Below are 13403 nucleotides of genomic sequence, written 5' to 3'. Positions count from 1 at the left end.
TTAATCACCCCTTTGACCAGGAACACCTATTCGGCCCAAAGCTAGATGAGGCCCTCGACAAAATGAAGAAGATGATCACGGATACGGCGAAGTCCATGGGAGCCCTACAGTCACACCCTCCTAGGCGCTCTTTTCGCCGCTCTTCCTTTCGGAGTACATCTAGAGCAGAGGTCTTCAAACTTTTGTAGGTTGAGCCCCCCCAGCTGACGTTTTTTAAATGTCGGGCCCCTCCACCACCTGACAGAAATGTCTGGAATCTGGTACACCACATATTCGACCACCACCTGCTTATCCCGGTCCATATACAGCAAATAATCTTCAACACAATAAGAGTGTTTAGTTAACTGCAGGTTTGTGAGTGGGTGTGGTTAAATGACAGAGGCTTATTACACAGCTCAAAACAGAATGTTCCAAGAGAAAATGTGCGCAAATTGCTTTTACTAGGATGATTTGTTTTACACGACATAGAAAAATAATAACACTACAACATTAATGTGACGGGTGTGCCTGTTTTTCGCCACAGAGACGCTCAATCTGGGGATGGATTTTTGCTACTGCCATCCTCAGGTTGTGCTCCACATCCAGGCTGGAATGTTACTTAGTCTTTAATACCGAAAGGTGAGATTTTAGGGTGGAGTGCACACCCCCCTGAGATTGTGTCGCACCCCACATATTGAAGAACCCTGCCATAAGTGGAGGACCACATGTAATCGGGGCAGTCGCTATGGGAGGGAAAAAACCACCACAAGGCGGGACAAATAAAACCGATGTACCTGTCACAAGCACTGATTAATGCACGGCAGGAAATGGAACCAATCAAAAGTGATGGGCGTGGTTGAAGGCATGCGCTGCCTAGGTTCGACCTAAAAAGATATAACTTAACCGTGCAACCCATCCATCCTAAAACCAATTACTTACAAGGGTGATTTCATGTCCATAACTGATAGTCAGAAAATACTATATTAACAGTCTCTGGTAGAAATAATAGTAAGCAATACAGACAATGATGAAAACGTGTTATCTTAAATCGTGCTAAAACTGTCTGAAGTAGAATGACCGTGTAGATCAATGCCATCTAATGGCATGCCATTAACAACCCCAGATGCTAAATGCTGGTGGTGGAGTGGAGACAGAATGCTGGTGGTGACAATAGAAAAGTGGCACAGTCATTGCCAGTAAAAAAAAAAAACACCAAGCACTTAGCTGTAAGGCTCATCAATAGAAAAAGGGCAAGCTTTATCCCAGAGAAAGCAGGGTACCTGCTCTAGGCTACATCCTGGCACAAAGCAAGAAGAAGAATCCTCTGAATTATGCACTGCATGAGAAACACACCAGGAGCAGGGCACGAGTGGGGGTACACACGGGTGGACGGCGTCCACCCACTATTTTCACAGGGTGAACGCCGTCCACCCTGCCATAGATATGGGCCCCACTGAATAATGTGCTGAACTCTTCCCAGTGTAATTTCCAAACACCGGGACACTTTCAGCCGCGCCTGCACGTTGTCTGCTTTCCATCTGCAACAAGCAACAAAGTGCAGGTGGGGACGGGGCTTTGTTTTTAAGACTCCTGCTGGGCCTATAATAAAGGCCGAATTTGAGGGGCCTTTATTGTGAGTCTCTTGGCTGGGAGCAGTCAGGAGCCTCACACCTAGATGCAAATGAAGCGAATACACATACACAGCTTTTCACTTTGTTCAGTCCATGTTAAGGAGATATGCATGCACTGTAAGAATGTCAGATGTGTTGGTCTTTCCCAGTATTTACACACAGCAAATTGCATTTATATAGAGCTTACTACACCTGAGGAGGCGTTGAAATAATTTATGTACCACTATTTTTTCCAGTATCACCCTACTCATCCCAATGCAGGGAGTCAGAGTACTTTACATCAACACGCGCATATTACATGTACAATACATTATATAAGTTTGTAAATGAATGTACAGGATGTGTTACATAAAACTGAGGAATTGCAAGGAGTAGAAGTCACATATCATCTTCCATAGCTCGTTGTGCTATTATCCTCGCAATGCGCTAAAACGTACACATGATAGACCTGCTAAACATATATGTAAGGACTTTAGATCTAATGTCACTTCTTGTGATGCCACTTCCTGTAAAGTCGTGGCTTGTGATGCCACTTTATATGATACCAATTCCTGTGATGCCATGTGTGATGTCGCGTGCCGTTATGTCACTCTTGTACTGCCTAACAAGGTTAGTCCCCCCACTTCTTTTTTTAGGACTTGTGCCCTGACCAGATGCATTCAATATGTTACTTGGGTACAAATGTACTCCTGTGTTGCTCGGATGCCACAAGTTTCCATTTTCCTCCTTACTTGAGGTTTCCTACAATGATAGGTCACTGATCCTCTCCTATCCGAATAACCGTGTCAGCTGGGTGTTGTGGGGGGGGGGGGTGTAACACCTTGGTGGAGGAACATGCATTACATCCGTTTGCAAGCTCATTGTATTACACTTTAATCTTAGGCCCGAAATTGCTTAGATCATGAATGCAGGGGTGCAAAGAATGCAGAGTGCAGTATTCTCACTGTCCCAGACCTCACTCTGTTAGACAAGTATTTTCGGAGGCACGCTACTCTTCCACTAAAATTCTAACTCTGCGAGGCATAAGTTCCTGTTGCCCGCAGGCTGTAGTTTTTGAGGCTTCCATGTTTCTGGAACAGTCATTTGAAACACTTTCAAAGTTCCTCCATTCTATTTTCAACACTTTCAAAGTCTTCACAGTCACTGGTGCAGGTGGCAGTTATGTTGCTGCCCATGTTAGAAGTTCTTGCTATTGCAAATAACAATGGCGGTATTTGCACCAGCGCTATTCACACTGCTGTAGTGGTGTCCTTTTTTTATACAATAGTTTTGCTGTTTCTGTAATGTAATTGACAGACCATCGGTAAAATTCAAATAGCCCAAGTCGCAAATAACATCTCCCTCATTCCTAGAAAGCACAATTCTTAAAACTCGGGCTGCCTAGGAGCATGATAAAGGTATGAGTCAGTCATTATTTTGGAAAACACTAGATGGCAGCATTCTGCTCTTTAATGTTAACTGAACTTGCACTGCTTTTCGTAGAAAGGAGACAAAAATTAAAAATTATCATTAAATTATAAGAGTATGCACGTCGTGCTCCATAGTTTCCCCCTCCAAACCCAACGAACTTCGAGGAAATGGGCTACATTAAATGTATGCTCAAAGGCTGTAAATAACGGTAACATTCTTGTAAAAAAGCCCTTTTTACTTACCTGTTGACAATGTATAATGTTCATGCCATCGACGATGCTGTCCCACTCATTGGTGGAACGTTAGTGGTGACGTCCCTGTGTGCTCTTTGGATGCTGTGCTCCAATGGAAAAGCCCCATTTAAAAATGAAGAAGAAATGCAGGAAGCAAACGTACCTGCGACGTAGGAGTAGACAACAATGAAAGTGAGGTTTTATGGTGGAGTGCGCGCCCCCCCCCCCGAGATGGTGCCATGCCCCCCCAGGGGGGCGCGCCCCACAGATTGAAGAACCCTGATCTAGAGGCTACCCCTCAGATAACGCGTCCACTTCCTACAAATCCCCCACTCAGTCCACCTTCACAAGGGGTTATCAAAGAGGCGGCTATGGGGGCAACAATAATAAAGGCAAAGGCAAAACAAATACCGCCCGCTCTGCCACACCGCCTACCCAATGACTTCCCGCCGCTCCCTCCAGACCATCCCACTCCGGTCGGGGGCAGACTTCAAAATTTCCTTCATGTCTGGGAGACCATCACCTCAGACAAATGGGTGACCCAAATTGTTCGGTCAGGGTACTGCCTGGAATTAACATCTACCCCCCAAACATTCCACCCAGGCAAGGCCCAATGTCACAAGAACATTCCACATTACTAAAGCAGGAGGTAATCTCCCTCCTACAAAAACAGGCAATAGAACACGTTCCCGTCAATCAACAAAATTTAGGTGTCTACTCCCTATATTTTCTAATACCAAAAAGGGACGAGACTCTACGACCTATTCTAGATCTCCGATCCCTAAACACATACATACACTCAGACCATTTTCACATGGTAACGCTTCAGCAGGTACTTCCGCTCCTCTCCCAGAACGACTTCCTCACCACACTGGACTTGAAAGACGCATACTTCCACATTCCAGTACACCATGCTCACAGAAAGTACCTCAGATTTGTAGTGGACGGACAACACTACCAGTTCAAGGTGCTCCCATTCGGAGTCACAACAGCACCACGGGTAATCACCAAGTGCCTAGCGGTGGTGGCGGCACACCTCAGAAGACAGCACATTCACGTCTTCCCATACTTGGACGACTGGTTGATAAAAGCCACTTCATACAACCAATGTGTACACCACACCGCCACCACAATCCAACTACTTCACCAACTAGGCTTCACGGCGAACCACCAAAAGTCCCAGCTAACACCATCCCACATAAAACAATACCTCGGTGCCACCATAGACACCTCAAAAGCAATAGCCTACCCCAATCCGGCCAGGATTGCAAGCATTCAGGCTTTGCGACAAAAATTCGTACTTCAACACTCCCTTCCAGCAAGAGTGTTTATGCAACTGATAGGGATGATGGCCTCTTGCATTTTCATAGTGCCTCACGCAAGACTCCAGATGCGTCCACTCCAAGAGTACTTAGCCCGCCAATGGAACCAGGCCCAGGGGCAACTGACAGATCTGGTGTTGGTAGACGGTCGTACCCATCGCTCTCTGCAGTGGTGGAACACCACAAACCTTTCCAAAGGTCGACCGTTCCTGGACCCGGTTCCCCAGATAATACTAACAACGGACGCATCGCTCTCCGGCTGGTGAGCTCACCTATTACATCTCACAGTGCAGGGCACATGGACGTCTAACAAAAGTTACTCCATATCAACCATCTGGAGTTACTAGCAATCTTTCTAGCCCTAAAATCCTTTCAACCACGGATTTCAGGCAAGGCACTCCTCATTCGCACAGACAACATGACGGCCATGTATTATATTCAAAAACAAGGCGGCACACACTCTCCACAGCTCTCAATTAGCACAGAGCATATGGAGATGGGCAATCCCACACAAAATCTTTCTCCTAGCCCAACATGCCCCAGGAGTCCAAAACACACGCAACAGATCCACGAGTGGGAACTTCACCCGCAGGTTCTTGACCCGTTCTTTCAAATGTGGGGGCATCCACAGATAGACCTCTTCGCCACCCACGAAAACAACAAATGCCCAAGCTTCGCCGCCAGATACCCACACCCATTATCCAAAGGAAATGCAATATGGATGAACTGGTCAGGCAAATTTGCGTACGCTTTTCCACCTCTCCCACTATTTCCATTAGTGGTGCGAAAGCTACAACAGCATTCCCTCACACTGATCCTAGTAGCTCCAACATGGGCCAGACAACCGTGGTACACCACGCTGCTGGAACTCTCGGTAGTACCACACCAAAAGCTACACCTCTCACCATGCCTCCTAACCCAGAACCATGGAGAGATCAGGCACCCGGACTCAGCTCAGCTCAACCTTGCGATCTGGCTCCTGAAACCCTGGAATTCGGATACCTAAACCTTCCCCCTGACTGTATGAACGTCATCGGAGAAGCTAGACGCCCTACCACTAGAGCCTGCTACGCTGCCAAGTGGAAAAGATTTGTTGTTTATTGCCATAACAACACAATCAATCCTCTAGACGTGTCTATACAACACATCATATGCTACTTACTCCACCTACAAAGGTGTAATCTAGCCTATACCTCCATTCGGCTACACCTTGCAGCAATTGCAGCTTACCTACAAAACAGGCAGCACCTATCACTTTTTAAAGTACCCGCCATTAAAGCCTTCATGGAAGGCCTCAAAAGAATAATTCCCCCCAGAGTACCACCCTCACCTGTGTGCAACTTAAATATCGTTCTCACAAGGCTAATGGGGGTTCCCTTCGAACCTTTGCATAAATGCGAACTGCAATTCCTCACATGGAAAACAGCTTTCCTTGTAGCCATCACTTCCCTTAGAAGGGTCAGTGAGATACAAGCACTTACCATACAAGAACCTTTTCTTCAAATGCACCAGAACAAGGTTGTTCTCCGTACCAACCCAAAATTCCTACCTAAAGTCATTTCCCCTTTTCACCTAAACCAATCTGTAGAATTACCAGTAATTTTCTCGCAACCTCAGACTGTTGCAGAAAGGGCTCTACACACGCTAGATGTCAAACGAGCCTTACTTTACTATATCCAAAGAACACAACCTTTCAGAAAGACCAAACAACTGTTTCTCTCTTTCTCTCCACCACACAAGGGCAACCCCATCTCAAAATCTGGGATAGCTAGGTGGATTGTAAAATGCATCCAGATTTGCTACCACAAAGCAAAACGAACGCTATCCGTTCCCCCTAAAGCCCATTCTACACGGAAGATAGGGGCTTCCATGGCTTTTCTAGGTAACATCCCATTAGATGATATCTGCAAAGCAGCTACATGGTCAACACCGCACACTTTCACTAAACACTATTGTGTAGATGTGCAAACCAAGCAACAAGCTAGTGTGGGCCAGGCTGTACTAAAAACATTATTTCAAACCACTGCAACTGATACCGGTGGTCGCCGCTAAAGTTGGGAACTGCTATATAGTCTATGCAAAAGTGTGTAATCTGCAGCTCATATGCCTCGAACGGAATATGCTACTTCCCAGTATGCATCTGTTCTTGGCATGTAGAGCTGCAGATCTACACACGCCCACCCGGCTACCTGTATCTGTTCCAGTCTATCTTATTTAGATACAACACACATGGGTTTCTTCACTGTTGTTACTACGCTCCATCTTTCCCTGCTGGCGAAAAACAATCTGAGGATGGAGCCTAAGCCCATGCGCAATACGATCCAAAGGAGGAGTCACCGACCTCGTGACTTCCAAAGACTTTCCAAGAGGAAAAACAAACTGCAAACATCCGGGTCCAACACCAGATGGCGATCTATGCAAAAGTGTGTAGATCTGCAGCTCTACATGCCAAGAACAGATGCATACTGGTAAGTAGCATATTCCTTATGGTCTTTTTATTTAGGAAATGCGTGATGTTCGGATGCCAAGGCATTTAACCCCTTCGCTGCTGCGGACATTCCGCTGCTGCGCTGGGGGGGCAGGGGGGCAGCGCGGTGGGCCTGTGCTCATGACGGAGCCGCTCCGTCATGAGCCACAGTTGAGCTGTGCTCATGACGGAACGGTTCCGTCATGACTCCGCCCATTTGCGTTGTCGCCCCGCACAGGCGGGGAAACAGCGCCGCGCAGGCGGAGCGGCCGCCGACAGGATTGTCATGACGGAACCGTTCCGTCATGAGCACACGGCAACCGTGGCTCATGACGGAACGGTTCCGTCATGAGCAGGGAAGGGGTTAATAAGAACCCTTCCAAGTTTGTTTTATTTGGCTTATATGATTACACATTGTTAAATTTATGTTTCTGTTTTGTCAAAAGTATCTACCATGCAATACTTTGCTGTGCATGGCTTTTAATTTCACTACTCTTTGAAATGCACTATTCTTCTGAGTCCTTTTTGTAATGCTTTTCTTCAAGGGTAAAGCTTAAGCTGTCATTTCAATCAGTTTGGTAAAGGATCTTTACTGCCAGCTTATGTTTTGTAGCCCAAGATGTTGCCTCTTTAAGGGGTGTTCTTTCTGGGGTAGCTGGAGAAGTGTTAATTTTACGGTTATATATCTTATCAGCTCGGCCTAGTTAAACTTTGCTATTCAATGTTATCAGGTATAATGTTTGTGGGAGTTTTCTCCCCAAATTTACATTCCAAAAAATGAGACTTTGCAACGTGAACCGGAGACCTCCATCACTTTCACATTGTGTCTTTGCTGTAGGACTCACGCCAATGGTTCCATCAAGCGAGGAAACAAAGACAATGCTACTGATTCCCTGTCTCTCCGGACCGGCATTGGCGTTCAACTTAAGGATATCAAGGTGTTTAACCGAGACCGACAGAAGGGTATGTCATGCTGATCGGTACCCAGGCAAATTAAGTCCATGTTTATAGTTACTCCATTCCAGCTGGGTAGGCTTCTAGAAAATGTTTGAAAGTAGTCAGTCGTTTAGCATTTCTTAATGGTTTAGTGGCCCTAAAGGATAAAGAGTGACTGTGACAGTAGGGAGATCCAAGTGTGGCTATGCCACCTTGTGCTCTTGTCATGACACCATGTTTCAATATGAGTGCCTTCCTTTTCTAAATCATTTTAATCGGGTATGTTTGTGGAGTCAGAGAGAGCCAAGAATAGGTCTCATGAGCAGCAGTAGGTTGCCAAATACAAACCAACAACTGTAAATAGGTAATCCGGTCTAGTTGCAGGAGATGGAAACTCTAGATTTCAGTGTGGGCGATGGTCATGCCAAATTTTCAGGATCATCACGGACTATGTAAATTAGTTTGTTGCATTGTATGGTAATAGATCTGTTTGGTGTAGACTCAGTTTGGCATGGATCTGGATCTACGTGGGGGCACCCCTGAATTAAAGAATGCATGGCAGGGTGACATCGGGGGCTGAGAAGGTTGCTTATTATCAGGATTCTGAGTGTAGCTGTTACTAAGAGATAAGGCTGTTACTGACATTTGGTGATCCAAATTAAGGTAATCGAAGATAAGTAAGGCTACATTATTAAATTGATAAAAACCTTAATCTGTTTGTATGCCTTAATCGGACACTTTAAATAATCCAGAGGGTTTTGGTTGTTTTGGCAGTTAAAAAAAAAATACCCTTCGTTCCAGACATAAATAGAAAGGTGAAAGGGTACTGAATTATCTAATTTCTTCATTACGAACTGTAATCCCCAGGAATAACTTTTTTTTCTGTCAAAAAGAGTTAATCTTTTGATATTAGTGCTATTTTATAGTTGTCGTTTTACTCGCAATAAAAAAAGTCTGGATGTTTCCCACTTTGGGAAGCGTTTGTTGTAGCAAACATAACTTTGTTTTCATCTGTTGAACATAGGGACCAACATTTGTGCTATAAACAATGGTGGCTGCCACCAGCTGTGCCTGTACCGTGGCGGTGGGGAACGAACCTGTGCCTGTGCCCATGGCATGCTCTCTGAAGACAGTGTCAGCTGCCGGGACTACGATGGCTACTTACTCTACTCGGAGCGGACAATACTAAAGAGCATACACCTAACGGATGAGAACAATCTCAATGCCCCTATAAAGCCCTTTGAGGATCCCGAGCACATGAAAAACGTAATTGCGCTGGCCTTTGACTATCGCTACAGTGCCAAGGGCAGCAACCGCATCTTCTTCAGTGACATCCACTTTGGCAACATCCAGCAGATCAACGATGATGGCTCAGGGCGGCGGACTGTGGTGGAAAGTAAGTACATTGTTACAAATTTTTGTTTTCGACTGGGTCTTTTTGATATAAACTATTAGCAAATAACTAAATCCATAATGCTTCTTTACGTAATTTAATAGTATACAACCAGAGAAGGGTACCTGGTTATCTATTTAACCACTATTTATTTTATGCGGAGAAAAAACAATGACCATTAGGTTCATCTGTTCTTGCCATATGATTTACATTTTTTTCATGGCATTTCTAAAAATGTTTATGAAGGACATTCAAATCATGCCTGTGAAGCGATACAATTCAACATACAAAATTTTGCGGTTTGGATACATCAAGCATGTGAATATAAATAAAACCAAAACAGTGCAATAATTTCACACAAACAATATAAATTAGACAAAGTTCACAAAATTACACCAGCATAACATGTTCATTGAAAAGTCCCCCTTATTCGCCTCTCAATAGGCGTTTTTTGGTGGAGGAACTTGGGCCACATGGGAAATGTCTCCACTCCTGCGAGGTGCATAATAAATTGTACACCTTTAGTATGGAGCATGGGATTGGGTAGTTGGCCTATGTGGCAGACAAAGTGAAAAAGGCCTTTACGTAATTTGACTTTGAACATCCAAAACATCACTACTCTTACCTTCATATATTTTGTTTTGCCTTTTGCCCACTATTCATAAGCACTGCATCACTTAGCACAGTTTGTATAACCTTCTGGTTTTCAGAACTCTCATCGTGTTGCCCTAAAATATACTTGTCACAACTGAAAATGTAGTTATGGTCCTACATCATTGCTATATGTAACATTATTTTTGGGATATTGGTAGTCCTTGTTGATTAAGTTTGTGATCCCTAAAAGTTGTAAAAATGTTTTTTGCGAAAGATTAAAAGGGTGAATTGTTTGAATGTATCAGTGGCATAACCAAATGTGAGGGGACCCCCCTGCAAAATACGCTGAAGGGGCCCCATACACTCACATCAGTAGGGGCTGAGGGGGCCCCCCTCCAGTATGAGTAACATGGGGGGGCCTTTGTTACGCCCCTGCCGAAAGCAAACTCCTCAGCCCTATTACCGGATATAAACATATTCCAGACAATTGGATGATCACCATCATATTAGTCTGAAAATTGAATGGACCAGCTCAATGTCTGCTTGGAGTATATATACCCATACTGCTTAAAGACGTGATACTCTGCGACTGATCTTCTTAATAATCACTGAGAGGGAATTATATGGTGTGGTTGAGAGGCCTCGCCATATAATACACCACCAACTCTTCTAGGAGCAGTCAAGTTTTGTTAGTCAAACCTTAGCTCAACTCTGGGTAGCTCTGGCTTCAAGCAGTTATACTTCAACAAACGAACAGGTGTAACACATCTAAACACATTTAAACAGCACCAAAACTGCTGAAACAGAGATAAACTCGACACTCAAGAAATCTGACACCAATTTATAAAAATAGCTTCTTTTTCATGAATTTATGGACACCAAAATAAAAAAGATCAATTGGAGGGTTCGGAGATATAGATTTTACAAGGAATGATAAATCAAGATTTTTAACTTATCCGTGAACAAGCATTGGTAAATTCAATGAATTTGACACTTAAAAAACTTTTTCAAGTAAAGAAAAGTCAGAGTGGAATGTGATTGCTTAAGAGTTACTTTGGACGATCAACTCCGGCAGGGAGCGAGTCAAGGGGACAAGCAAGTTCAGATGAAACCGTTACCTCAACAAGAAAAGCAGTCTTCAGTTCAGTGTCATTGGTCCCTTGCCATTGACATATGGAGTGGTCCTGATGCAAGGGATACAGGATGATGAAGATGCTCTTCAGTCGACGGGGGTCTTCTTGGGGCCACTTGTTGTCTACAGTTCTGGTGGGCCACTTTGGTAACAGGGGTCGATGTCCCCCAAAGTCCTCTTTGGTCCAGCAAAAGTCCAGTCCCCACTGGAATACTATTCACCAGACACAACAAACTCAGTGGTTTCCCTCCTTTGGTGATAACGTTCGACAACCAAGCTGCAATCCAACGACTCTCCTGGTTCCAGCATACTTGGTTGCAACTTTTTTGAGCATCTGGTCTCGGTCTCCCTGACTGCATTGTGACAAGGAGCGACAATCGTGCTGTGAATAGAAAGTCAGCCAGTTGACCTTTGGAGTCTCTGCTTCTAGCTGTGCTCGGGTGACGACTTCTCCACGAGCAAGACAAAGCAGGCACAGTCCTTTCCTTTGCTAGCCCAAGGAGCAGCAGGTGCAGTCCAACTTCTTTGATGGTTTCAGGGTCAGCAAGACAGTCCTTCGGTCCTCTTCTCAAGTCAAGAGTCCAAACTCTTGGACGCTTCCGGTAAACGCACAGCATCTCAAGCAGCTAACATATGGCGTATCACCAACACTCAAGCCTTGTTGGCTAGGTATGATAGGGCGCACTACGACCAGTTGGAGACCCTTTTGCAACACCAGCCAGACAAATATAAAAACAGGGCTAACGACCTCATAGAAGGGGGTAAGCTCATCACGAACACCTCCATTTGCTGCGCTCTAGACGTGGCAGACACCGCCTCCAGAGCCATAAACACAAGTGTCCCCCTGCGTAGACACGCTTGGCTACGCATTTCCGGTTTTAAACCTGAAGTACAAACTTCCATTCTCAATCAGCCATTTGACCAGGAACACTTGTTCGGACCTACCGTGGATTCATCTCTCGAAGATGAATAAAGACACTGACACGGCTAAATCAATGGGAGCCTTACAATCGCAAGCTCCCAGACGCTCCTTTCATCGCTCCTCTTACAGAGGCAACTCCAGAGGCTATTCCTCAGACAACCCCTCCACGTCTTACAAGACTCCCACCCAAACCACATTCACCAAGGGTTATCAGAGAGGAGGCTACAGAGGCAATAATAACAAAGGTAGAGGCAGAACTAACAACACCTGCTCTGCCTCCACCCTTACCCAATGACTTCCCTCCGCTCCCCCTGGACCATCCTACACCTTTCGGGGGAAGATCACTACATTTCCTTCCTGTCTGGAACACCATCACCACAGACAGGTGGGTGAGGCAAATCGTTCAAACGGGCTACTGTCTGGAACTCACCTCCCCTCCCCCAACCATACCACCCAGACAACACCCAATGTCATTAGAACATTTATCACTTCTAAAGCAGGAGGTTATCTCCCTCCTACAAAAATATGCGCTAGAACCAGTCCCCCTGCATCTGCAAAACACAGGAATCTACTACCTGTGTTTCCTCATCCCAAAGAAGGACGGGTCTCTGAGACCTATCCTAGACCTCAGACCCCCAAATCTCTACATACACTCAGACCACTGTCACATGGTCACGCTTCAACAAGTCCTTCCTCTCCTGTCTCAAGGCGACTTCCTTGCCACTCTTGATCTCAAGGACGCCTACTTTCATATTCCCATTCACACCTCTCACAGAAAATATCTCAGGTTTGTAGTGGAAGGCCAGCACTACCAATTCAAGGTACTCCCTTACGGAGTCACCACAGCACCCAGAGTATTCACCAAGTGTCTGGTGGTAGTTGCAGCTCACCTGAGAAGACAACACATTCACGTCTTCCCATATTTGGACGACTGGCTCATAAAAGCCAACTCATACAATCAGTGTGTACGTCACACTCATGCAACAATTCAGCTACTCCACAACTTAGGGTTCACAGTAAACCACGCAAAGTCTCATCTACAACCGTCCCACATACAACAGTACCTCGGTGCCACAATAGACACCTCAAAAGCACTTGCATACCCCAGTCCATCCAGGATAGCAAGCATGCAGAAACTCCTAACAACATTTCAGCGGCAACACTCTCTTCCAGCTCGTATTCATGCCGCTCATAGGGATGATGGCGTCTTGCATATTCCTAGTACCTCACGAAAGAATCCAAATGCGTCCCCTGCAGGAGTGCTTAGCACGTCAGTGGAACCAAGCTCGAGGTCAGCTAAACGATCTGGTGTTGGTAGACGGTCGCACTTATCGCTCTCTGCAGTGGTGGAACACCAAAAACCTTTCCATAGGGCGACTGTTCC

At 45.3% G+C, this 13403-nt stretch overlaps 1 protein-coding gene across 2 annotated transcripts in view; it reads left to right on the top strand.

Annotated features, from left to right (window-relative positions):
* LRP1 (LDL receptor related protein 1) overlaps nt 1-13403 on the top strand; it is a 1298976-nt gene that overhangs the window by 598687 nt on the left and 686886 nt on the right. For both annotated transcript variants that reach the window (XM_085654639.1, XM_085654638.1), the window contains exons 40-41: nt 7881-8005; nt 9003-9374. In XM_085654639.1, the coding sequence (XP_085510765.1) occupies nt 7881-8005; nt 9003-9374 (497 nt within the window). The remainder of the gene's footprint in view (nt 1-7880; nt 8006-9002; nt 9375-13403) is intronic.

Source organism: Triturus cristatus, chromosome 4_1 (genome assembly GCF_964204655.1).
Source record: "Triturus cristatus chromosome 4_1, aTriCri1.1, whole genome shotgun sequence".
In the NCBI taxonomy this organism is placed as follows: domain Eukaryota; kingdom Metazoa; phylum Chordata; class Amphibia; order Caudata; family Salamandridae; genus Triturus; species Triturus cristatus.
The sequence above is the reverse complement of the archived record's forward strand: the minus strand, read 5'-3'. Positions and strand labels throughout refer to the sequence as shown.